This window comes from Athene cunicularia (assembly GCF_003259725.1).
Source record: "Athene cunicularia isolate RWA chromosome 6 unlocalized genomic scaffold, athCun1 chr6_part1, whole genome shotgun sequence".
Lineage (NCBI taxonomy): Eukaryota > Metazoa > Chordata > Aves > Strigiformes > Strigidae > Athene > Athene cunicularia.
In genome coordinates this window covers 3,507,451-3,531,244 of record NW_020799105.1, presented here as the reverse complement: position 1 = coordinate 3,531,244, position 23,794 = coordinate 3,507,451, and the positions used below count along the sequence as shown (strand labels likewise).

The following is a 23,794-nucleotide window of genomic DNA, read 5'->3' as shown; positions in this document are numbered from 1 at the left end:
TTCGGTGTAGGCTGGTTATTACTGTAGGTCTGTGCCCCTGGATGGGAATGGCACAGCAGCTGGAAGCTGCTGCAGCAGCCAGGGATGGCCCAAGAGTCATCACTGCTGCAGGCCACAAAGGATGAGCCTGCAGGCTGTGCTGTGCCAGCTTCTGCAAGCCTACAGGTGCACATGCAGAGAAAGTGCCCTTAAGACACTGATTCTGTGTTGTTACAAATGTAAGTTAAACACTTTTGTTGCCCTCCCAAATATCAGCTCTAAGGCCTGGAGTAGGTTTTTCAGTTTTTCTTACTCTTCTACCAGCTTAGGGTCCATGACATCACTCAAAATCATCACAAAGAAGAAAAATAAGTAGTACATTTATTGAATCTCCACTTACTACTACTTCTAGCCTTTATTCAGACGCTTATGCTCAGCTTCGAGAGCCAAGAATTTCTTCATTATCATTCAATGTGAATGATGCTATACATGAATCCAGTGCAGGAAGTCAGGCTCTTCTCTCTAACAGGAGCAAGAGAGGGGTTTCTAGTCTTTCTGTCCTTTTTTGGCTGCACAAAATAACCCTTTCCAAGGGCCCATGAAATAAAATACTATATTGCATACTATATACATTTACATACAATGGTAAATGCACCATTCATTCAGAAATACACAATACCTAAGGCTCAATGAAGAAGCTTAGTTGAAGCAACTTCCCTCTGGATAGGAGAAAAGGAGCTCACGACAGTTGTGGAAGCTTCATTGTACAGATCCTGCCCCTCCATTCTCTGCAACTACAGCAACCTCCAACGACCATCTGCACCTGGGAGGGAGGGACGATAGCCCACACAACTCATGGGTCAGCAACAGAAAACATGTACAACCATGATGGAGGATTTCCTCTGAGTAATTATCCAGCAACTGCAGGAGGAGGCAAAGCACCTTAGTGTACTTGCTTAACTGTGTGCAGAAGTAGTAAACTAAACAGCCCCTTTTAAGTCAAAGCCTTCCCTTTTATATCCAAATGAACTTAACTGGTTTTTGCTTTTCTCCTTGAATTGTTGGGACTGTAGGGGGATTAAAACAGGTGCTATCTATCAGCATATGTAGTAGGGGCCCTGAAGCTGTCAGAAAGAGAAAAATGTTGCTTTTTTTTTTAACCTGATCAGACATGGGGAATGGAATGGTCTGCTTTCAGCTTTATCAGCCTTATTTTACAATACCTGAGCTTTGCCTCCCCCAACTGCTGTGCTGCACTAACACATGCCTCCAAAGTGCTCTAAGGGGACATGTAGCTCCTTAGTTATGTTCTGAAATGTCTTGAGTCCCTGCAGAGAAACACCTGCCATGTTGCCATATACGGCACCCTTTTCCCTAAGATAACAAATCAATTCTGTGTGTCAACATCTGCAGCTTTGCCTTATCTCCCACTGCCCAAAGTCACTGGACACTGTATCACACCAGCAATGCTGCAGGTAAGGAGGCAATGTTGTCTATTACATGTTGCCAAGAAGGTGCAGTCCCCAACAGCTGCACACAGTGGCACTGTAAGTAATGATCACAGCCACTGGGAGGAACAAGGCATTCTTGTACCTTACTGTTGGCAAATAGACTACCGTCTAAAAGCTAGGGTTCACTGGACTAGATTCCCCTTTTACTGAAATGCTGTTCTTTTCTCAACAGTGGGCTCAACAGCTCACCTCTGAAGTCTTTACTTCTGGACTCAGAGGAGTAACACATTAACTCTCCAGCTGGTGCCTGTTTCATACACAGAGAAGAGATAATTTAAACATAAAGTGTTAACCGTGCTCTCTCCCCTGCTCAAAGTAGGGCAAGCATTCCAAATCCTTCCTGTAAGTAAAAGTCAAAGCGTAACACACCATTAACGCTCAAGAATGTGACTTGCACTCCATGCGGCAGGGTGGTGTCAGAGGCAGCAGCCCTTCCCAGTGGTGGGGAAAGGCTCCGCATGCACATTCCCTGCTCATTTGTCTGGTTGTTTTGGCTTGACAAGAGATGGCATCATAGCACACGCAGGAGCACTACACATCCCAATGGCACTGGGGCAAGGGAGGTCCCTCTCAGCTCCAGTTGGAGTTCTGCAGTTCCTCTCGGAGCCAGGTTGGAAGGGGCTGCCCAAGTCTGTTCATCAGCTTGGATAATTCAATGTTGTGCTCCCGGTAGAAGTCTCTTAGGAACAGCCGTGACTGTGTGGAAAATACAGACCACATTAGTGTGAAAGGAAATGTTACCCTCAACACATGTTCCATAGGTCATCTAGGACACAGATGGTAGGAAAATCCAGGTTGGTCTGCTGGGATGTTTCCACATCTTTTGCTGCCAACGGAGCTGAGACAGTTACTCACCGAGGAATCCATATCAGGGTATTTTCTTCCTTTACTCTTTCCTAGGCATTTAGACTTTCCTCCGTCTAGCAGCTGGCACCAAAATCCTTTTGCTTCATCAAATCTGAAAAGGATACTTGTTTTTAAAAGATACGGTCACATGCCCAATTAGTAGTAGCAGAAATTAAGTAACTCCATAGGTATTTCCCATTTCAATGCTTTACAAATTGGGTTGGGGCTTTTTTTCTTTATGGTATTGGTTCCTTTTTTTCTTAGCACCTGTCTACTTCGACAAGAAAGCCATTACAACCATGACTGTTGCAACTTTATGTAGAGGTAACATGGTGTTACAGTATTTGTCTGTTAAGCTTGTGGGTGGGGAATAACAGTCAAGTGTTTTAGTGTATACAAATTCTTTTAAAACTCCTTGTTACAGTTGAGAAAATTAGAGAACCCCCCAACCATTTAAAGAGTCAGTGTTTTCTTGCCAAAACACAGGTGTAAAGCAATGCTGGGAACCATGTCAGGGTCTGGTCTGTCCTGTCCTGTCCCCTCAGTTGGTCAAAGGTGAGTGTGAGGTCTGAGCAAGTACTTCCACCAAATTCTGAGGCAAGCTGACCAATACCATTTCTTTTCTAGCCCTGGCTGAAGCATACAGGCCAGTACCACTACTGGAAATAGTCCATTTACAATCACCACATGTGCTTCAGCCAGTAAGGCTTTTGAGTAATCCGACATTTCTCTAAACCTGCCCTCCCCTGGGGAGCCATGTGCCATGCCCTTGGAAACCAACTGTAGGAGGAGAACGGAGCCGGTTCTCCTCTTTTACTGCTAAAGAAAAGGGCAGTTGCTCTGGGCACCTGTCAGGTCCATGTCTTCTGTAACAGGCTCTTTACTTCAGACTGTGTGATGCATCCCTAATCTCCATCTAGTTGAAGATACAAGGCACCTGTCACATGTTTTTATATCACAGCTGCTGTACTTCCTGTCAGATACAGGTATAACACAATGTAAAAGGAGTGCTCATAATTCCAGCTCCCTTTCTGAAACCACAAATACAAATGGAAAACATCGTAACTACTGCTGTGAGCATCTTCGTGCTTCTCCATGACAGTGCCAAAACCCACCCCTTCCTCTATCATTTTTGGAAAGACTAAGCTATGATTCCCATCTCAGCATAGCATCTCATGCTATCTGAACCTAATGTTAGGGTTGGCATACCTCTGAAACCTTGGCAGGTCTCAGAGTCAGTTTTCTTCCAATCAAGTGCTTACTAGTATCACACTTGGCTAAGAAAGTGCCCTCCCCAAAACGATTTCCCTACCTGAGGGCCTGGGTGTAGTTGAAGAGTGGTGTTACTCCCAAGAACTTCTGGATGTTGTCCATTACAGAGGCAGGGTTGTGTCTCAGCTCCTGACCATCCACAATGAGAAGCTGAAAAGACAGCGGCCTCCTTAGCCTGACAGCTCATGCTGAACAGCACCCATGAGCTTCCTGGATCTCAAAACTCCCCCTGGCCTCTCTGCATGTGAGTAAAGGCTGCCAAAGCCCGTTTATTCCAGAGCAACAAGGTGGGGAGATGTGGACCATCTGTCACCTCAGATAGAGAAGTTATGATACAGGCCACCAGTACCATGAAACAGTAGATCATGACAGGCTTTGCTTAATAAACTCGCCTTTGGCCAAACCCCCTGTAACTAAGCACTAAGGCCCAGCAGTAGCACAATTTACAGACTGTCTCTGGAAATCTCATGTATTCTTTTTAGATGTCAGCAGTCATTGTGCAAACTATTCTTCTGTAACCTATGATTATTCTCCTGTTACATGTATGATAAACTATAACGAACAACATTTGTGCTAATAAATTACCCATTCCAAAGAACAGAACAGAAAAATAGTCACATGAACTGAAGTCTGGGGAAGGTAGGATACCCTGACACTGACTATGGGTCAGTACAAGGATGGTGTATCTGGCTCGATCATTTCTCACAGCAGCAACCTCCAGGAATAGGAAGGCAATGAGATATGAGCCCAAGAATGTTTTCCCATGTCTCTCTTAGTCTTGGCAGATCTGTCATGTACAGTTTAGGCTGCTGCTTTGGCAGAGAGTAAGAGATGAAAAGGGCATTATAAGCCTCTGCTGGATTACAGGCTGCCTGAGGATAAACCACAGCAGCATAAAGGAACTTGAAAAAAACATATCCTGATTCAAACAGTTTATAAATTTCTTGGGAATTTAGAGACAGTAATGGTCTATATTGTCTATTAATTGACTTTTTAAAAAATTATAAACAAAACACAGAATCCTGACATCTCTGCAGTGAAACTTCCCTTCAGCAGACAGCTAAAGGCTTCACAAGACAGAAACTAACAAGTGGCAGAGCCCAAGAGCCTCTCTTTAAAGCAATAAAACGGCAGCAAGTAGTTTGAACACCTACTGGGCTTGAAGAGGGTCCCTGGGCTGCAGGCTGCCAAGATGAAAGGAAGGGATTGCTAACACTGCTGTTCTTGCTGAACTTCTCAATATTGTAGAGCTCTCTGGGACATCACAGGATCCTCCTGCACTCATTTACTTTTACAAATACAATAAAGTGCAAAATTGGGAGTATTCAAGCCTGATTTCTTATCAGCTCATAATAGAAGGAAGCAAGTGGTGGCTCCTGTTCCAAAAGGCAAGACAGAAGGTGAAATGAAATCAAGGTGGCAGGGAGTGTGTGCACATGTTATGGTTTGTTCTCTTCTCCACTAAACCTACAAGGGGCTCCAGGAGAGCCTCTACTGCCAAACCTCCTACCTGCCCAGAGGGGTAGTATGTCAGCCAGCGCTCCAGGTGAGTTGAATACCAGCCAGGGAGCAGGCATCGGCTTTGCAGGTTGCGGAGTTCCTGAGGGGCCTGGGATTTTGCAGAGATCACTTGGTAGAAGGTGTAATTGAGGGCCACAGGGTCATTATGAGCACGCTGGTGCTGAAAAACGTAAGCTGAATTTAGGAGCAAAATCCACACAAAATTCCACCTTACACATCTCTGTGCAGACCACATTGACTTGGCACAACCACCCACCAATGCCTTTGTGTGTAACTGTCCACACTCTGTAGGCAGCCTGCATCATGGCCACAGGCCCTCTCTGGAAGCACAGCCAGGGCCTTTCTGCCCTGGGCTGTCCCCTGCACCCTGCTGGAACTTCTCTCTGACCCTCACCCACAGAACAGTGCAGGGAAGTTACCTGGTACCATGAATAGGCTCGGTCAGCAGGGTTGATCAGAACAGTAATGATTTTGGCTCGAGGCAGCAGGGCTGCACCACGTTTTGGTACCACCTCTGTGTCAAAATAGTTGGCACTCTTCTCAAACATGAAGTCTGTGCTGGCGTTGGAGGGGATGGGAAAGAATTCCATGTACCTGCCAAACAGAGGGGATGCTGGTGAGTGGCACAGCCCAAAAAAGAAATGGCACACGACAAAACAATGCCCTTGCTCCTCTTCAACCCGCACAGTTCACAACAACTGCACCTCCCCAGCAATGCAGCGAATGGGCAAATGGGTGCAGAGCTGCCAGAGCCATGACTTGGAAAGGGGTGGCAGAGCACAACATAGAAAGTTGGAGATGATAAGAGGGTAAGAAAGTATTTTGCTGAGAGTGTGTTCCCCAAGTCCTTGGGCAATGGAAGGAAAAGGCAGAGGGTAGGGTACTAGTTACAAGCTCTAGCAGAAAGGAGGTTCTGTCCAAGAGTAAAGTCAGAGTCAGCCACTGGCCATGCCACTGACTGCTTGTTCAAACCCGTCTAAATCATTTGTCTCTTTGTGCCCCAATCCATAGCCAAGAGGCAGGGTAAAGCGCTCTGCTCTACCTCATGGGAGCTTGTCACATTAGTAAACATGGAAACTTAAAGACATTCAAATAATGGCAGAGTAGAGGGTAATGGGGAGACAGGGCACTATAAAGCACTGGAAGACTGGTCTCTGCTGAAATTTAAGCTGTACAACAAATTCAAATTCCATGCTAAACACAAAGATTCTCTCCTCTTGCATGTGATGCTACATTCAAATCAAGTATTTCACTCAAATACCAACCACCTTCCAGTATCTTTTCAACAGTTCTCTAAAAGATCAGACAAAATCTCCCACAGCTCATGGGCAAAGAGATTCCTCAGCAGAATGCCTTACTGCCACACAGAGCCACGCATGAGGGAGTGCAGTGCTTTGAGCAAGGAACACCTTTAAAATTTATCTGCCTGGAAACATACTGGCATTAATAGTGCCATAGTGACACTAGAATCTCCCTACTGGGTGGAAACACTGTATCACAATTGCATACTTTTAGAAGTAAAGACCAAGGTATGCATGTGGACACTGGGAGCCAGAGGAAGGAAGGCAGTGACAGCTCTAAGTCTAATGGGCCCGTAACAACAGTAGGGAGGTTGCCCCCTCCATAGGATGTGTCTGAACTTGGAAACCACAAAGAATTTTTTAATGAGCACACTGTTGTCTGTTCTGCATGTCAAAGGAAAAGAAACCTCAAGACAGTAGTGCATTGAACAAAGACTCTGATTTTTCAAAGCTAAGTCATGCCTACAAATCTCCTGGTGACCAGTGAGTAAAATCAGAAACCACCTGTCCTGTTCCTGGGACTAAGCAGCTGGGTTAGCAGGAAAACAGAGAACATGCACTGAGCAATAGCAGTGAAAACAGCTGTTCAGAAATAGAGAAGCTACTAAGGTGGCTGAGGTGGATGTAAAGACTCAAGAGAAGACAACATGGGTGCACCTTATCACAGAATAACATGCATCAGGGTTCTTACCAATCGATTCCTTTATGATAGTTGGGTCCATTAAAAAACTGAATCTCCTCGAAGGTGGATGGACTTGGGAAGTTACTGGTGACAGCTGGATGCATGGTCAAGAAGAAGTGTACAGCTGTTGTGCCTGCAACAGGAACCAGTTAACAGGACTCAGCTCACACGTAATGCTTGGCTGAAAGCGCAGGCTTTATCTGCACTGCGACACACAGTCCTCAGATGGGCACACTCCTACCATGCGTGGCTAACTCATGCAGGTTACAACAGCAGTGACACCAAGCACTTTGGGACTGAACTTGACCGAGTGGTTCAATCCCACATTTCAGCTCATGCAGCTGATTTAAGTCATCTGCTCAGCATGACAGCTGTCACCCATGTTGGCTACCTCCATGTCTTTTTTTCCCCGGTGGCACAGCTCCACTGTCTTGTGGCAGAACCCACAACTGCCAGAGGGGAGGTGGCCTGGGCACTGCAGGACAGTATTATGTGTTTGGGAAGGAGATGTGCTAGGGACAACATTAGTGTCCTTGGATGAGAATTCAGCTAGAGGTGCCTTGGCCTGCCTCTGCTGTAGATGTTTTCCCTTTACCCAGCCAAACCTGATAGTCCTGCTCAGCACTCAGCTGTTAGCCTCCAGCAAGCCAATAAATCAGGTGAGAGAAGGGTTTTCTTACTTGCAAGCATCTTGGGCCATGATATAGGAGCGCTCATGCTGCACTCACCAAGAGAGCTTCACAGTGACACAGGCAGGAGACAGCAGCTTGGCTGGGACAAACTTCCTCCCAAGGCCAGGATCACCATTTGCTGTGCATGGTTCACGGCTGCTGTTTCACTGCACTACAGAGAAAGCCCCGGTTTGAAGACTTGGCTTTAGCCGAAGAGATTTTGTTCTCTTCAGACTAGAAGGGACTCTTCAATACAGTATATACAGCCATGTCACTGCCAACCACAATGCCACAGCAGTTAAGAGGTCATGACAGAGGTCAGACAAAGAGGATCCCTGCCTCCCACTGACAGTGACATGGAGCATGCAGTGGTACACAGATCTGCTGTAATAAAAGCACTAGGAAGCATTCTTCGTAAGCTTTGCTAAAGCATGTGTGTTTAGTCCTGCTGACAGCTTATGTTTGTGACACACTAAGAAAGGTCACAGTTTCTCTGAGCTTACATGGAAAAGCCAAAACACAACTCTGCAGGTAGGGCTTTTCTCTGCAAATCAGGACTGAGCCAAGCAAAGTGCCAGGGTGCAAAGTACTGACAGGCTTGCCAGGTTTAGGTTAGAACAAATCTCAGATTTTCTGAAATGTCCACTGCAGCTATTTGGCAGCTTGCACAAAGGGCAGCCATACAGATCTACAATACAGACCTTTCCAGCTCTCCTCTCTGGAGGAATGAGATGGAAGCTGCAATCTCTCTTTAGATAAAACATTTGCATTACCAGTTTTCTGAGGTCCCACGATGAGGAACTTAGGGAGTCGATCACACGTTTTCTCTTTGGACCAGATATCCTTGTGCCTCTTATCATCACAGGGATTCTGCAGCACAAGTGATGGGATTAAGCATTACCATTGGGAGCAAATGGAAGGGGGAGGAAAAGCTGGAAGGCCAGTCCTCTCGGGAAAATCCTATTAACATATGAAGAACACTTCACAGCCACACAGCTGCTTTGCCAGACATCAAGAAGAGTTAAGTAAAAACATGAGGGAATGGTTTCAAAAGCTGCAAAGTGACACAGGAGCTTAAGTCCCTCTGAGAGTGTTAACCACAGTCCTTGCCCTCTGTAGCCATGCTGGGCTGGGCCATCAGGATAGTACAGCTCAGCATCTGTGAACTTCTGGCAGACAGACAATTCTATCACCTTCAGTTAATTTCATCTGCTCGTTACCATGCAGAGAGCTGCTGCCCTGGGATAAAATGGAATAAGCATGTTTTTATTTAATGAACATGAATTCTGCAGTGTGAAATTACCTTAAGATTAATCACATTAACATGCCTGCAAGCTCCTCTAGCACCAAACAGAGCTCTTCCTCGCACACTTAACATTTCACAGCAGCTTGCTCTAATATAAGCCATTTAATGACCCCAATGCCTGCAAGTCTGCCCCCCAGTCAGTTAAGACAGCTACACCATGACTGTGTCCTACTGCTCCTACTCCCCATTTTTCACCTTGTAATTTGTCACTTGCAGCCTCAAGCCACAAAGGTTAAACCTAATAGCTTTATGCATTCCACCTCTGTGCTCTGGATCAGCAGTCTTGCCACACTTCAAATGTGGGACATACCTCTTGGAAAACCACTAGGAGCAGTTAAAACTGGCATCTCACCTGCCACAAGGGATTCTTCTCCTGGGGAAAGATTTCAAAGTACTTTTTTGCAAGTTGGACAGGGGGCAATGTTTGCAGGCGAAGGTTGGTCCAGCACTGCACAAACTTGACGAGGCTCTCAAAAGTGTACAGTCCCAGACGGTCATTCCCATAGTTGGAGAGGTGCGTCATGAAGATGCTGATCTGAAAATAGGAAAGACATGGGATACTGGTAGATCACGTAACAGCACTGTTTCCTTCTAGCTTGATTCCACTGTCAGCAAGAGGCTGTTCACATCTCAGACAGTCCTGGCTGTCTGGGTTGATGAATGTCCATCTGCCAGGATACAGCACTGTCCTGATAAAAAAATGAAAGAAATGCAGCACTTGCAAGGCAGGAGGAACTCAGGAGAGGAGGAATACAAACCTTTCAGTAACCCTTGGGAATGGTGTGGGGGCGTGATAACTGAGCCCTGGATGTCAGTTCAAAAGAGTTTCAAAATTCCATTCAAGTGGCTCTGAGACATTTAGCGGAACAAGTATTAGTCAGTGACTCCCTCCTAGTCAAAGCCTTGCAAAGCCTCTTCCATGAGAGAACAGGAGCTTCCCTTCCACTTCCCTGAGGCACAACCAGGGCAACCTCTCTAGCTGTGGTGCCTGATAGAGCAGGGGAGCAGGCCAGGGCACAGTGGCACAAAGGACAGTTTTCACAGCAAGTTGTTTCTAGGCCCACAGCTTGTCACCTTTCATTCACTTTGGAGCTGCCATCTCAAGTGTGAAAGAACAACTGGCAATTCACATGTTAAATTACAAACCAGAGTACCTGGGGATCTGAACAGGGACTGCAAAGAGACCTTGCACTGGGACACTGTTGTAGAAACAGACATCAGCTGATAAAGTTTTAGCTTCCAAGAGCCTTCAGCACAGGCAGCCCCTGAAAAATGTCCTGCCAAGCCTGAGGATGTAAACCCTTGGGCAAAGTGGCACTGAGCACCCATGGGAGCTCCTCCAGCACTGCAGTGCTCAGGAGCTGGTATGCTGTCTCTCCCTTGCCAAGTCATCCCTTCTCCTCAAGCACATACATTTCCCTCCTGCCTGTTTTTCAGTATTTTAACTTCTGGAAAAGAGTGCAAAAGATTGCTGTCAGCTTGACTCTGGTGTGTGGCTTTGACAGGTCCCATGGAATTGGGCATCCCAGTGCCTGTAACACAACAGCACTTTGCCAGACACTAAACCCCACCACAGCTAGAAGTTAGCAACACAACTAAGGCCTATGGAAGAATGACTATGTGGGTGATTTAGCACTCCCCACCCAGTGTTTGCTAGTGCAGGGAAGAGAACTTAGTCACAGTAGGGGCACATACTGCTGCGCAGCTCAGTGCTGAATCCTGATGATGCCAGGTAAGGTCAGCAGGCAACAACAGGCTTCCCTGGCAGGGGACATGAATGGCTTTCCACTCACAGTAGGAAAAGAGCAAAAAAGGGAAGCAGAAACAGATGGTCTTAGGATGAAGACATTTGCTGGCACTCAGGAGGTCTGAATTCAGTTTTCTGCCCAGTGTCACCATAGACTAGTCTCAGTGCTGCAAGATGTTAGCTCTTTGTGCCTGAGCCATCCCCAAGACACTGAATGAATTTAATCCTGTCCATAAGGTGCTCACACCCCAGGGTCTTTGAGTAGGCAACAGAAAGAAGTGGTAGGACTCTGGGACACAAGGAAAGTAAGTGCAGTTAAAAGATTTATCACGTTTGTCTGCCTGTGAGTTTTTCACTTCTGGTTTCCTACTGAGCTGACAGAGAGGCCCTGCCAGACAGGCTCTGGCACCTACACTTCAAAGAGCAGTGTATGCTTGGTGCTATTGTGTAAAAAGGATGTGTTAAATACAACACAGAGCAAAGGACAGAAAGATCTTCTGTCTAACTGCAGGGCCAAGCACGTAAGGCAGCAAAGGATGTATCTCATACTGTATTTTGCTCCCCATTTCTGGGAGACACCACGAGGTGGTGTGACTGCAAAGGGTGGGTCATCCCTTTACTTACTAGTGAAACACTCAGAGGTAAAATTTGCTGCATGAACCAAGTACTGCAGCATGGAGGATGCAAGTCACCACTTGGGGCCCCTTCAAGATTTCCAGAATAAAAAAAGCCCGCATGTGATCTAGGTTACCAAAGGTCTCTCAAGACTGACTACATTCAGTAAAGTGGCTCACACAGGTAATGCTGTCACCTGCGAACAGTCCAAAGCAACTGGATTTAGAAGATGATGAGACAAGCCCAACCTAAGAGCCATGTCCCTGTACTTCTGAGCATGCAGTCATGTCCTGTAACACACATGCACTGTTTTAACAAGGCCTGGCAGCTTGCTCTGCCTCATCACACCTACTGCTGCCAAAACAGCTCTGACCACTACTTCTGACATAAGCTACACTCAATTCCCATCTTTCCCTCCCTCCCATCCACACCCAGTGACCCCAGGGACTGGCTTGGTAATAACACCTCCCTCCTCTCCCCATCCCTTCCACTGTCAGCATGCCATGGTTTCCCTTCCCTCACGCTGAGGAAAGATGAAAGGAAAGGTCACAGAGAGCCTAGAATACAGAAACCAGGAGGGTATGAGCATCCTTGCAAAATGTAACAAGCAGCTGTGGGCACAGCAGTAACCTGCCTGCGCAGTGTGAGCAAAAGTGTTTGTGAGAAGTGATCAGCCTGTCTGCTAACATCAACAGCTATTCTCCTTCCTGACATCAGACCTCGTTCAGGTCAGAAGATCAAACATCTTCTGTTTGCACTGTGGAGCTGATCATATGCATACAGGCTTGGAGACTCCTACTTGTGTATATCCACTCAAAGGGAGCTGGAAGCACCAAAAAGGAATAAAAGAGCCTGGTCCAAGTCTGCTACGGATCACTGCTGGGGCTGCAGGGCTGGCCAGCTTTCTATCTGGTCCATGAGATGGCTCTATCAGAGAGGGGTGGAATGCAAGGGACTGAGTCACTGTGCAAACATGAGCAATCATGAGGAGCTTAGAGCACAATACTCCGCTGTTGACACAGAGAGACAAATGCTCCACTGCCAAAAGAAAGCAAAAGTGTAAACATCAGAAGCATCTGAAGGTGCCTGAAATAGTTTTAAAAGTCACCACGAAGAGCCAACAGTAAATCTGGCAAATAAATTCACCCTGTACTACGGCACGATCTTTCCAAACTTTTTAGATTACATATCACTGCCAGCTGCTTTGACCATCTTATCCATAAATTTTAATGAGTAGCCCTAGAAACTATGTTTCTATAAATTCCTTGGCACAGCCTCCTAGACCAGCAGCGATCTCTGGATTACAGTCTGGCGACTGGTCTTCCTAGAGAAACCGAGAGCTCTTCATTTTCACAGTGGCTACTTCTGCAGGCATTCTTTAAGATCTGACAATTATGAACTGGGTCAAGGTGGAATTCACCCAACATATGGGAAGAGAAGCCCAGAAAAGAAAGCAGTTTCTTTCCAGCTGACCAATTGCGCCATACGTAATGCAAAGAATAGCCTTGTCCTTACTACAGACTTTCATTAAGCAGGTAGATTTGGTTGTTCTGTGTAAAGATAACAATTCTGTCTCAGGTGACAGGGACTGAAGGCTGGCTTCTAGACCTGAAGTATGAACCCCTACAGCTTTTGAGCTAGGGCTGTTACATACCCATACCTTCTGCAGACCACACACACCAAGCCAGGGCTGGTCACTGGCTAACCTTCAGAAACACAGGGCCTGTTTGTAAACTACAGCTTGTCTGTGTGATATACCCAGACAACATTGCAAGAATCTTTTCACTATCACAGTTCTACTTCTAGGAGTAGAAAGGCACTAAACACTAGGAAAAGTAAGAGTCAAGAAAAAAATAAAGCTCACTGAGGGAAAAAGCTTGATCTTCTGATTCACTGAGCTTCTACAGTCCTAACTAAAAGTCGCCAAAGCTGCATATTCAGCACAGCAATCAAGATGCACAAGAAGGAGAGAATAAAAGAAAACATCACGATAAGCAGAGCCACTGATGTTACGTGACAAATCCCACAAACAATTACTCAATGACTGGAACCGTTACTCTAGGGTTCCCGCCTAGGACACCAGTGAGAAACAACCTATTTTCAGATCTGTTTGCATGGCTTCTTGCCCATACTCAGGCACTGGTGGAAAAGAGGTATGAAGGAGAAGTAAGAACACAGAAATTTGGAAGTCAGGGGAAAATAAGAGATTAAACATCATTCTATTCAGAAGGCAGGGGTAGACATTCTAAAATCACTACCTAAATGCAGCAGGGCAATGTCCATTCAGAGAAAGGGAGGACAATAGGTGCCAAATCAGCTTCAGTAAGAAAAAAATTCAGGTGGAAAACTGAGTAAGTTACTGTACAATTGAAATGAACAGCATGTCATCCTGCTGCACCCAAGAAGCAGGAATGTGAGGGACTGTGATCTGTGGTTGGAAATTGCTACAAAGCTTTATCTCCCAATTCTTTCCATTCAGGATATTCTAAAAATGACCGTTTTTTTAAATGGGAAGTGAGAAACTCATTTGATTTTCCATCCATGGCTAAGAACTGGGAAGGGACTGCAGGGTGTTGAAGGTACTACATTAGCTTGGTGGCTTGATGGAACTGTCAAGTATTGAAAGGGAAAAACATCTGAAAGAAACACCTGTGTTACATCCAGATCTTCAAAAAATCCCTCAGGGCAACAGCTACACACAGAAATTGTTTCAAGTGTACACATGTTGAAAGAAAGGGGAGAACTCTTCATAATGAAAGCCCAGAGAAAGCAATTATTCTGAACAAAACTCATCAGTGAGCCAGGAGAGAAGCCAACAGGCGGCAGATGTGTGTGGAACAGAAGGAGCAAAGGCACATTTCACTTATGATTCATGAAGACGCAGCAGCCTAGGTAACACCCACGCTACGGTGGGCCATGCTCAGCATGTCACCCTTGCTAGTTTCTATCTACGGAGTGTTATACTTGTCAACACTCGATACTAATGCTTCCTTGGCAGAGTGTAAAGCAAAGCAGCACTAACTAGCAAGTACGTCCTTGGCCCTCTTTTTCACATCTCCTTAGCATGACAGTGGAGACACCCACACCGTGATGAGTGGTTATACTCAATCTCCCATAAGATCTAGCCCTTTCCCACATCACACACATAAACTGAGACACCCGTGCACTGATTCCCCTTTCAGATGAGCTTACTGGGTTCAGGAGCACCGTCAGGAAGAGTTCACCACCACGAATGCTCTTGTCCAACTCCTTTGAGCCACCAGGATATTCATTATAGAAGATAGTATGAGTAAAAAGACCACAGGTCTGTCGAGGCAGAACCTGGCAATATCAGAGAAAAGCAAAGTTAGGTAAGAGGCAGATGCAGCAGCAGCAGAACCTACACGTGTGTCAAAGCAGCACTCTGTGGATCAACATAAGGAGTAAGGGACACAGTGACATAGGTTCAGAGGACTCTTGATATTCCTCCCAACCATTTACTCATCACAGTGCAAACAAGGCAGTGGGATCTCAATTTAGGCTTGCTGTGCTTGGTTTTGTGCCCCATTCAGTACTGACCTCTGAATTGTACTGAAAAACGCAGACACTGGCTTTAGCCAAGTTTTTTCTCTTTGCTTGACTTTATGATTTTGGAAACACTGGTGATATTAAGATTAATGTCTCTGATGCAGGTCGCTCAAAGGCTGTCCCTTGGGCAGGAAAGCGGGCTCTGCTCACGCAGCTGTGCTCACCATGATTCCATTATGGATGAATCCACGCCGGTACCGGGCAGGCCGTAGGTGTGGGTATTCCTCTGTGCTCGTTACTTGGATGCTCCACACAGATTTCCATGCTTCATAGAGCTGTGTGTGGACAGGATAAACCCCAGAATGATGAGGGGCTACGGCATAGCCCAAGTCCGTGGGAATCCCATGCTCCTGGAAGCAGAATATGCAGCTCAATCATTCAATATTTAACTAATATCCTTAATAAGGATCATATTCAGCAATAGACTCCAAGTCAGAGCAAGTTGACAGAGTAACATGAAAATTCTATGGATTGGGAAACTTGAAATACTGCTTGTACTTCTTGTTTTATGCATCTATAGAAATATGAGTGATTTTATATCAACAAGGATGTCCAGCACTGGTAACAGCTGCTGTAAGAATGGTCTTGTAGCTTGCAGGTGTGACAAATCAGATTAATTCACAAGCCTCGGGTCAGGTTCCTTGGTTACTACAAACTAATCAATGCTGTTAAGTGACAGACACATCTGACTCCCACAGTCTGAGTCACTAAAGGAGGAAAACAAAATTTCCTTAATATAATGACGGAAAGGAAGATGACGACTGGGCTCTGTCTTGTCTCTAGCAATTCAAAGAAAAGCAGACATGAAGCAAGAGACTGTTGAGGGTAAAGATATGGGGCCTGGAGCTATACTAAAATGACAGGAAATATTTGAGTTTCATGGTTTTTAATTCCGCTATGTGATTCTGGTAACAATATGAATGATGACAGCTCTGCCCTGGTCGTGTACAATAAAACCAGAGCCCCTAAATGAAGCAGCAACCTTCTCCTTCTCACTGCTAGCCTGTTTTACATTAAATATGTGTAATTGTGGTCTGTGCTTTGTCTCTCTTTGCAAAAGACTGTACTGTTGTTTAACCAGGAAAAGGAGGAGCCTAAACCGTTTCTATAATGCTGCAACTGTGCTCTGAATTCAAGATCATTCCTAATCTGTGTGTGTCATGGGAACACAAAACAGCAGCCTGCTATTCCCAAGGGGATTACCATCAAAAGCACCAAACTAGAGGTGAAGAGGACACTTCTTTTCAGAGAAACATGTATGCTATATTCAACTCTGGGCTGTAAGCATCAGACATTGTTCCAGCAATGCAGGATGTTCAAGGTTTCTCCCTTCTCTGCCAAAACTCAGGGAATTTCCTCTGGACTTCCTAGATAAGTAACTTCCTTCAGCATTGTCTGGGGAGGCCAGATGTAGGGCTGTTAGCCATAGAGCATTTTATACTACCAACCAGGTGACTTCCCTACAAAACTTTTGTGAATAAGAATGAGAAAGGAAATGCTTTCTCACTGCCAGAGTTTATAAATTAACTGCATTTGGATGGTAATGCTACAAATTCACACTTCAGCAAACAAGAGCCTTGGGATTTGCACCCTGGAACTAGCGGAGCTGCCTGGGGCCATGCAGGTGCCAGGAAACACTTCCCACTGCACGGGCAGGCATGGGAATGGTATTTCTTGCCTGAAGACAGCAGGAGCCATGCACCAATTTAAACTTTCAGAACTACCCTCCTTAAATGGAGCTGAGTTACTAGACTAGTATTTGGGTTCAGCAGGGTACAAACAGCTATTCCAGGAGAAGAATTAGTACTGTAAGGTAAATAATCTGCAATGCTCCTTACCACAGCAAACTGTTTGTTAAGCTTCATCTGCTCAGCCAGCACAGTGACATTGTGGAAAAGATGAGGCTGCATGTGACTCCACATGTGAGGGAACCACCAGAACTCCTTCCTGTGTTTGAGCAGCATGTCATCCCCTTCATCTTCCTCATCTGTACCTACAGGAAGTGCAAAACAAAAGGCAGAAGAGGGGCTCAACGTTTCAAAGCAGTGCTAATCCCCTGCAATGCTGAGTTGTGCCAACAGAAAATCATGTGCTCTCTCATGTGTTATGCATGCATACACACGTGAACACTGGGGCTGTACACAGGTGCTGGGACCAAGGGGGTGCCAGGGGCTTACCTGTGTGGTAGAATTTCCCTGAGAAGCCCAGGTTGAAGGTGAAATTTGGGACTAAAGTTCTTAGCTTATTCTGGGTGCTCAGTAAAGCCTGTTTGAATGAAAGGAAAAAGAAATGTTCATATTCAGTTGCTCTGTAACATTTCTCTGTGCCTTACTGGTGCCCAGTTCAGTCTGAAGAGGTATCACAGGGGATGGGACTAAGGCATTGTTGCCTGTGGAGTGAAGCAGAGTAACCAAGTGCTTGACATACAGAGTCTTTAGTTGAAGTAGTCCTGCTGTACTAAATGATACCACTTTAAAACCACAGTCAGATAATGCTCTCCACTTCAGTGTGAAGGACCCAGAGTGTCTGGTGCTAAGGCAAAAGGACAGTATATCTCACTTCCAAGCAACAGACCACTTATTTTTTCCAGGTTGCAACCTCAACACTCCCTTCCTCTCCAGTGTTCACTGGGACAGCACATGGTACACAGGAGAAGGAAGAGAAGTCACTAAGATCATGAACGGTAACTAAGTGATGCAAAAGGAGGGGGCTTGTATTTAGAGAGAAAAGGTGGATTAGCAGAACTACCCAGGGAAGGAGCCCTGCCATGGCAGGGAGGTATCCCTGGCTCTGTGTCCCTTGAAAGTGACAAAATCTTTTGTAGCAGGAGTTTCCTGGATTCTCAAAAGAAAACTCGGGGGAGCTGACATTTACAGTCATCACATCTCCTACAGGTTCTCACTTTCTCACTTGTGTCTGCTTTATATGTCCGAAATAATTGCTATAGCCAAAGGGAAGGAGCCTTGTGCCACAAACCCCAAGGTCTAGCAGCAGTGTACAGAGTAAGACAACACAGCTGTGACAGAAAAAAAAATACAACCCAGAGGTTCAGTATGTCACAGACAAGACACAAACTAATTCCAGTCAAATTTCTTCTTCTGGAAAGCAGTAAAGAGAGAAATGCCCTGAGAAGCACGCTCTGCTGCTACCTGCATGCTTCGGGGAAAGTGTCACTGGTGCAGCTCCCTATGGGAGAAGCTCTCAATCAAATATGGGCCTGGTAGGAGGGCTGATGGCAGGTGACAGAGATGCAGTTATTTAGATTTTAATAGCTTTTCTAAGAAAGCAATGGATTGGTGGCTACACCAAGGTGAAGGCGATGACCTCTTAACAGCAGACTTGGGGTAGATGCAAATACACAAGCATAGATAATACTGGGGAAAGCATACAGACTTTTCAAAATGTGCAGGAGAAAGGCAGATCATTCTGCATCAGGTGCCCTTCCCCAGCCTCAAGGAGCACAAAAGAGCACTACAATGCTGCCTTCACATGGCTTACATTCTATAGGTGTTGTTTAGGCACACCGCTCCTTAAGTGGTCAAAGTGCATTCACAAATGCAGACTCTCATTCAGTCTCTTCAGGGATCTGCCTTGACACCAGGGATCTGTTCAGAGAGTTCAGGGATCAGCCTTGACACCTATCACTTAATCACTGCTGTCACTAATAATTCAAAACAGTGACCAAACACTGATCATCACATTAATTTTAAAATGATGACTTCTGTAAGTTACTTCAATCACCCACCCACCTACCTTTGAGCAAAGAAGCTGAGAGGTTTTATTCCCAAGGCAGCCAGCCCATGACCTCTCACACACGGCAAGGTGGGAAAAGCAGACAGATTATTTCTGCAGTGCTGCAGACACTCTCAATGCTCTCTCTGAGGGAACCAAGCTTTCAGACTTTACCCTAGAGATGTACCTAATTGCCTGTTCTTCCTCCCCACATCCACACAACAGTGACATCAAATGCAGCCTGGAACAAATTTCAAAGATCCCAGCTCCTCCACGGCCACATTATTACCACATCCTTACCCCAGTCCTCACGCAAGGATTGTATTTTGAGCAATGTATGACACACAACATCTCCAGAACCTATCACAAATGTAGGTAGTGCTTTTAAAAGGTGACATGCCAGCAGCACTGATGGCTGAAGCCTCCTTTGCTGCACAAGATCCACAATAGGCAATGGGAGGTCAAGTTCCCCTCACATAACCCTGGTAAGACACTGGAACTCATCCTACACATCAGGGAGCACAGACGGAGAGCTGTGCTTCTCTATACCGAGAAGCATCTGCCTGACCAGATGGATAACAATATTGCATCAAACTTGGGACCAGCACCTTGAATACACTGCCCAATATCTTAAGATGGGAAAGTGCCACTTTCTTTTCTTGTCTCCAGAGCTGTCCCCAAGCCTCACCACTTCTCTCTGCTGCCCTGAAAGGCACATCCAGGTCCTCCAGCTTGGGTAGGAAGGTGGAGGGAGGAAAGACAGCAGTTAAGAGGCTTAGCATTCCTCTGCATAGAGGGAGATGTAAAGGCTGTCTGGGGTTACCATAACAACACATCTGTCTGATGATAAATCCCCAAGAGCCTTGCTCCAGCAGGAAGAAATCTTTTGTGTCTGGGGAGGGACCAGGGATGAACTGCGGAGGTCCCAGAAATTCTGAGAATATGGAGCCTCAGAGAGTCCTGTTTTTCTGACAGATTTATTGCCAATCATGTCCCACCCCTCTGCCGATGCTGGGTCCTTTTCACAACCAAATCCATAAGGTAGCATAGCATAGGTTTGAAGAAATATATTTCTCCTGCACAGAATAAAAGAGACTAACGTGCCAAGTAAGATCTTTGGAAATTTGTTTCAACAAATTATGCATTCACTGTTCTCTAGCACACTGGTTCAAAGAGGTCTGTGAGCTGTAGTAAGGTGAAACAATACGGATGTGGGAAAATGCCAGGAAGATGGCATTTCTCTCTGCTCTGACACCTCTGCTGCACTGTTTCTCTTTTATAAAGTAGGATGAATGATAGTACTAATAATGTCTTACAGGTGACTCAAGTGGCGTTTCATTTATATCCATAATGTGCTCTGAGATTCTTAAATGAAAGGCAATCAAGAGTAGGAGTAGGCTATCCATTAAGATATAAAATAGCCAGATACAAACAGATCTTCATGTGCATATTTGAGAAATTTAGTTGCTCACATGGTACAGGACAGAGGGCTAGCATTTTAGCTACCCCCCCTAAATTCTTGGAGGGACACAGCCCCTCCAATCCCTCCAAGAATTTCTGTTTAATATTTTCTAACGATCTTCCATTCCAAAAGCCCTTCCAAGATGCCACCAAACCCCCAACCCAGAAAGGCCCCTTCCCCAGCTAAGCTCCCTACTTGAAGCTCAGCAAGGCTCACCCCAGGAAGGAACAGATGGGATCTTCAAGAGATTCCCAGCACTGGCCACCAGAACTCATAAGCCACATGAAGTCCAGACCCGCTTCATGCTTGTCACAGTCTACCAGAGAACATTCTTTGCAACTCACAACCTGTATTTCTGGAGGTCTTTAGTACTTAATTGGGGCAGCCAGGCTGCAGGACCAATTGAGACATCTTCATTTCTGGACACAATGGAAAAAAAGGTCTAAGTTTCAGTCTCATGTTCAATGCCCATCACTTTGAAAAAGGCTTTTCTATAATCTCAAATTATGATAAATATTTATGTCTAAGCAAATGTTAGGGGAAAAAGACATTATGTCTTTTGTTGCAACACATTGAAAAAACTGTATCATCTCACTGATGGGATCTGCAAAGATTTACTCAACAGTCACTACAAGTTCTTGATTCCATCCAGAGAAAGACAAAAACTCTCTCACTGGGGTTAAAATTCCAGGAGTGAGGAAGAAATCAGAGGCAGCCACAGCACCCTGATTCTGCAGTCTTTAGGTTGCTTCTTTAGGACCTAATCCTCTTCTAAGATGGCACGGTGTCCTTAGAATAACAGTAATACAGGGCTAAACCTTCACGGAACTCTGCTTTTTTAGCTATGTAATTTTTAACTTCTGAAAGTATTTGAAGAGATAACCCTAAATATTACCTCCCCTATCTCACATCCCTCTAAAAAGAGACAAAAGGGAGAAATAAGGTTGAGAGTCTGATGCTGAGAAGAAAGGATACTACGAGTCCAGGAAAATGAAGAGGAACAGATGATAAAAAATGGAAGAAGAAAGCAGATTCCTTTGACAGCCTCTTCTCAAATGCTCATGCAAAGTATACTAGGAACATGTTGCAGAAACACCTTCTTCATAAAAACTGCCCCTGTGAACACTGGGCAGCACATTCTCAAGAGGATTTTCTGCAGTTTTCTTACAGCTCACAGCAGTAGCACCAGCATAACTCAAAACAGTGCTGTCAAAAAAGAAAGCATCCATGGTACTGGTATTTCTACCTCACCCTACAATGTTAGAATCAGGGAGTTAGAAACTGCTGAGTATTTTCATTTCAGGTAAGATCTTTTGCTACAATTTAGAAAGGCAAGCAATGGCTGACAGCCACCCTCCCTAGATTCTCTCCCACCCTCAGCATTCACAACCCAAAATTAAATGACTGTCCTTGATTTTCACTTAGCTTGCTTTCAGGCTTGCTAGCAATGATTGCTCACTATTTATGCCCTTGTAGAGATTACCAGCAAAAGAGGCAAAAACTGATCTACTTAATCTTCCTTCCTCATACCTAAAGACGACCAGGAAGGCTCATAAGAGCCAGATCCGTTTGCATTAGAAACGGCTCATCTTTGTTGGCTAGTTCCATGGAGGTTTGGTAAATTCCAAGGATTATGATTTTAGAAGAGACTGAATGTGGAATAATTGAGAAAAGAAGGGATTCTCAGAGAATTTGTTTTGTTAATTAAGTGCAGCTCAAATTTCTGGTAAACTTTACAAGGGAAAAACATTTTCCTTGTGCAACTTCCCATGGTTTCGCTGCAACTGAGGACTGCAAGCTCCTGCTGCAGGCCTTCAGCAGAAACAGGAACTCAATAGTTATCAACTTTAAAGTAAAAGCAAGCACAATTCCTTTCTTTCTTGTTAAAGAAGAAAGCTATTCAGCTCTTCTTTAAGCATCACAAATAAAAACATTTCTCCCCTCATGCAGGACATCTACCACTGGCATGCATTCAATCAAATTGTATTCAGCGCTTTCTTTTAATAGTCATTTTGTCTGGGAAGGTCTCTGAATGTGGACCTGCATATGTCAAACAGGCTCACTGGGACAGCAGGGTCAATTTTATACCTTCACACAACATCCAATCTTCAAACCGCTACCCTGACCACTGTAATCTGAGCTTTAAGATAAGGACCTGTGTGTTGAGATAACAGCCCTGAAACAGAGCTTTCATATAAAAGGCCAAACAAAATGCCAGCTGTTCTATCACTATTATATCTCCTTCTCTCCCCACGACGCGAGGCTATCAACAAATCCATGTAGTTATTTCTCGCTTTAAAAAAAAATAAAATTCATTAACCTCTCATGGCTCTGCATAGAGCTTCTTTTAAATGGATAAATCTGGGTTTTATCTGCTTTGCCTGAGATTCTCTGTTTACTGATCACAGATTATTCCTCCATTTCACCCTGCTAAAACCCAAACAAAGCATCTTTTGGAATTATCTTGTCTGGGTTTGTTTTTAACATCACTAGAGCAGCCTTTGTTTCCAAGAGCTTTAGCCACCTATCTCCTGTTTTCTTACATGGGTCTGTAACCCACACAGACACTACAGAGGTGAGAATCTCTGCCAGTTTGGACTACAGGCTGCAGTGCCTGATTAGGAACAAGGTAAGATTGTGATCCTTCAAAAAAAAAAAATCTTTCCAAGCATTTCAGCACCTCAAAACACAGGAACACTGCAGTGAAATGCAGAAAATTTTTGCATTTTCCTTAAATATGTATTATATGGAACTGCTCCATCTTTCCCTACCTGCCTGCTTGGAAACATTTTTCTATACCTGTTTGCTTTGAGAGTTATGGTCAAAGGTGGCTCTAAAGAATGAAGGAAGTAAAACAAATAACAGCATGCAATTAGAACTGCTTCAGGCATGCAGCTTCAAATGAATTGTAAAGATAAAGCTAGCTCCAAACAGAATGCAAGAGCTTTTCTTGGATCAGAAGCAGAACTTAAAATCTCAAAGACCTGAAAAAATGGAGATGAAGTGAGATATGTCTTGCATGGTCACATAAAACATGTAGAAAAGGTGGTACGACTCCTAGTGAGGTGGAAGAGTGCTCTTGGGAATATGTAATGGATGAGGTTCAGTAGAGGTAAGGGGATGCAAATGTACAACAACATTTTGTTTTATATCCTTGTCTCAAATGTTCTGTGCTCTTAGACAAAAAGGTGCTTTACCGTGAAGTCATTTTGGAAACATGCTAAGGCAGCTGCTGTCACAGGCTTATTGTCATCATGGCTGGCACCAAGGGAACTCCATCCAGAACCTATCTAAGGGCAAGTGCTAAATGGGAATCCAGAGACCAGGAGCCTCCTAACTCTGGGAACAACCTCAACACACCCTGGAGGAACAAGCAATGCCCTGCCTCAATGGCTACAAACCAGAACTGGTGGGGAAGATACAAAGGCAAGTCTTGGCTCTGTGAAGACGCATAGGTACACATATCATAGACTTAGGATAACACTTTATCACATACTTTCAAGGACACAGATAAGTAGAAGGTGCACTTAGTTTCTTACTTTCTTCCTACTTGTTTTTTTTTCTTTTGCCTGTCTCGCTTCC

The 23,794-nt window shown here is 44.9% G+C and overlaps 1 protein-coding gene across 3 annotated transcripts in view; it reads right to left on the bottom strand.

Moving 5' to 3' along the window:
* Positions 1-344: 344 nt before the first annotated feature.
* Positions 345-23,794, bottom strand: part of NDST2 (N-deacetylase and N-sulfotransferase 2) — an 82,609-nt gene continuing 59,159 nt past the window's right edge. For all 3 annotated transcript variants that reach the window (XM_026851245.1, XM_026851247.1, XM_026851246.1), the window contains 12 exons: positions 17,196-17,283; positions 16,857-17,011; positions 15,183-15,368; positions 14,644-14,772; positions 9,442-9,624; positions 8,557-8,653; positions 7,122-7,245; positions 5,549-5,723; positions 5,119-5,289; positions 3,649-3,758; positions 2,346-2,448; positions 345-2,186 (listed from right to left, as the gene is read on the bottom strand). In XM_026851245.1, coding sequence (XP_026707046.1) covers positions 2,061-2,186; positions 2,346-2,448; positions 3,649-3,758; positions 5,119-5,289; positions 5,549-5,723; positions 7,122-7,245; positions 8,557-8,653; positions 9,442-9,624; positions 14,644-14,772; positions 15,183-15,368; positions 16,857-17,011; positions 17,196-17,283 — 1,647 coding nt within the window. In that variant the 3' untranslated portion in view covers positions 345-2,060. The remainder of the gene's footprint in view (positions 2,187-2,345; positions 2,449-3,648; positions 3,759-5,118; positions 5,290-5,548; positions 5,724-7,121; positions 7,246-8,556; positions 8,654-9,441; positions 9,625-14,643; positions 14,773-15,182; positions 15,369-16,856; positions 17,012-17,195; positions 17,284-23,794) is intronic.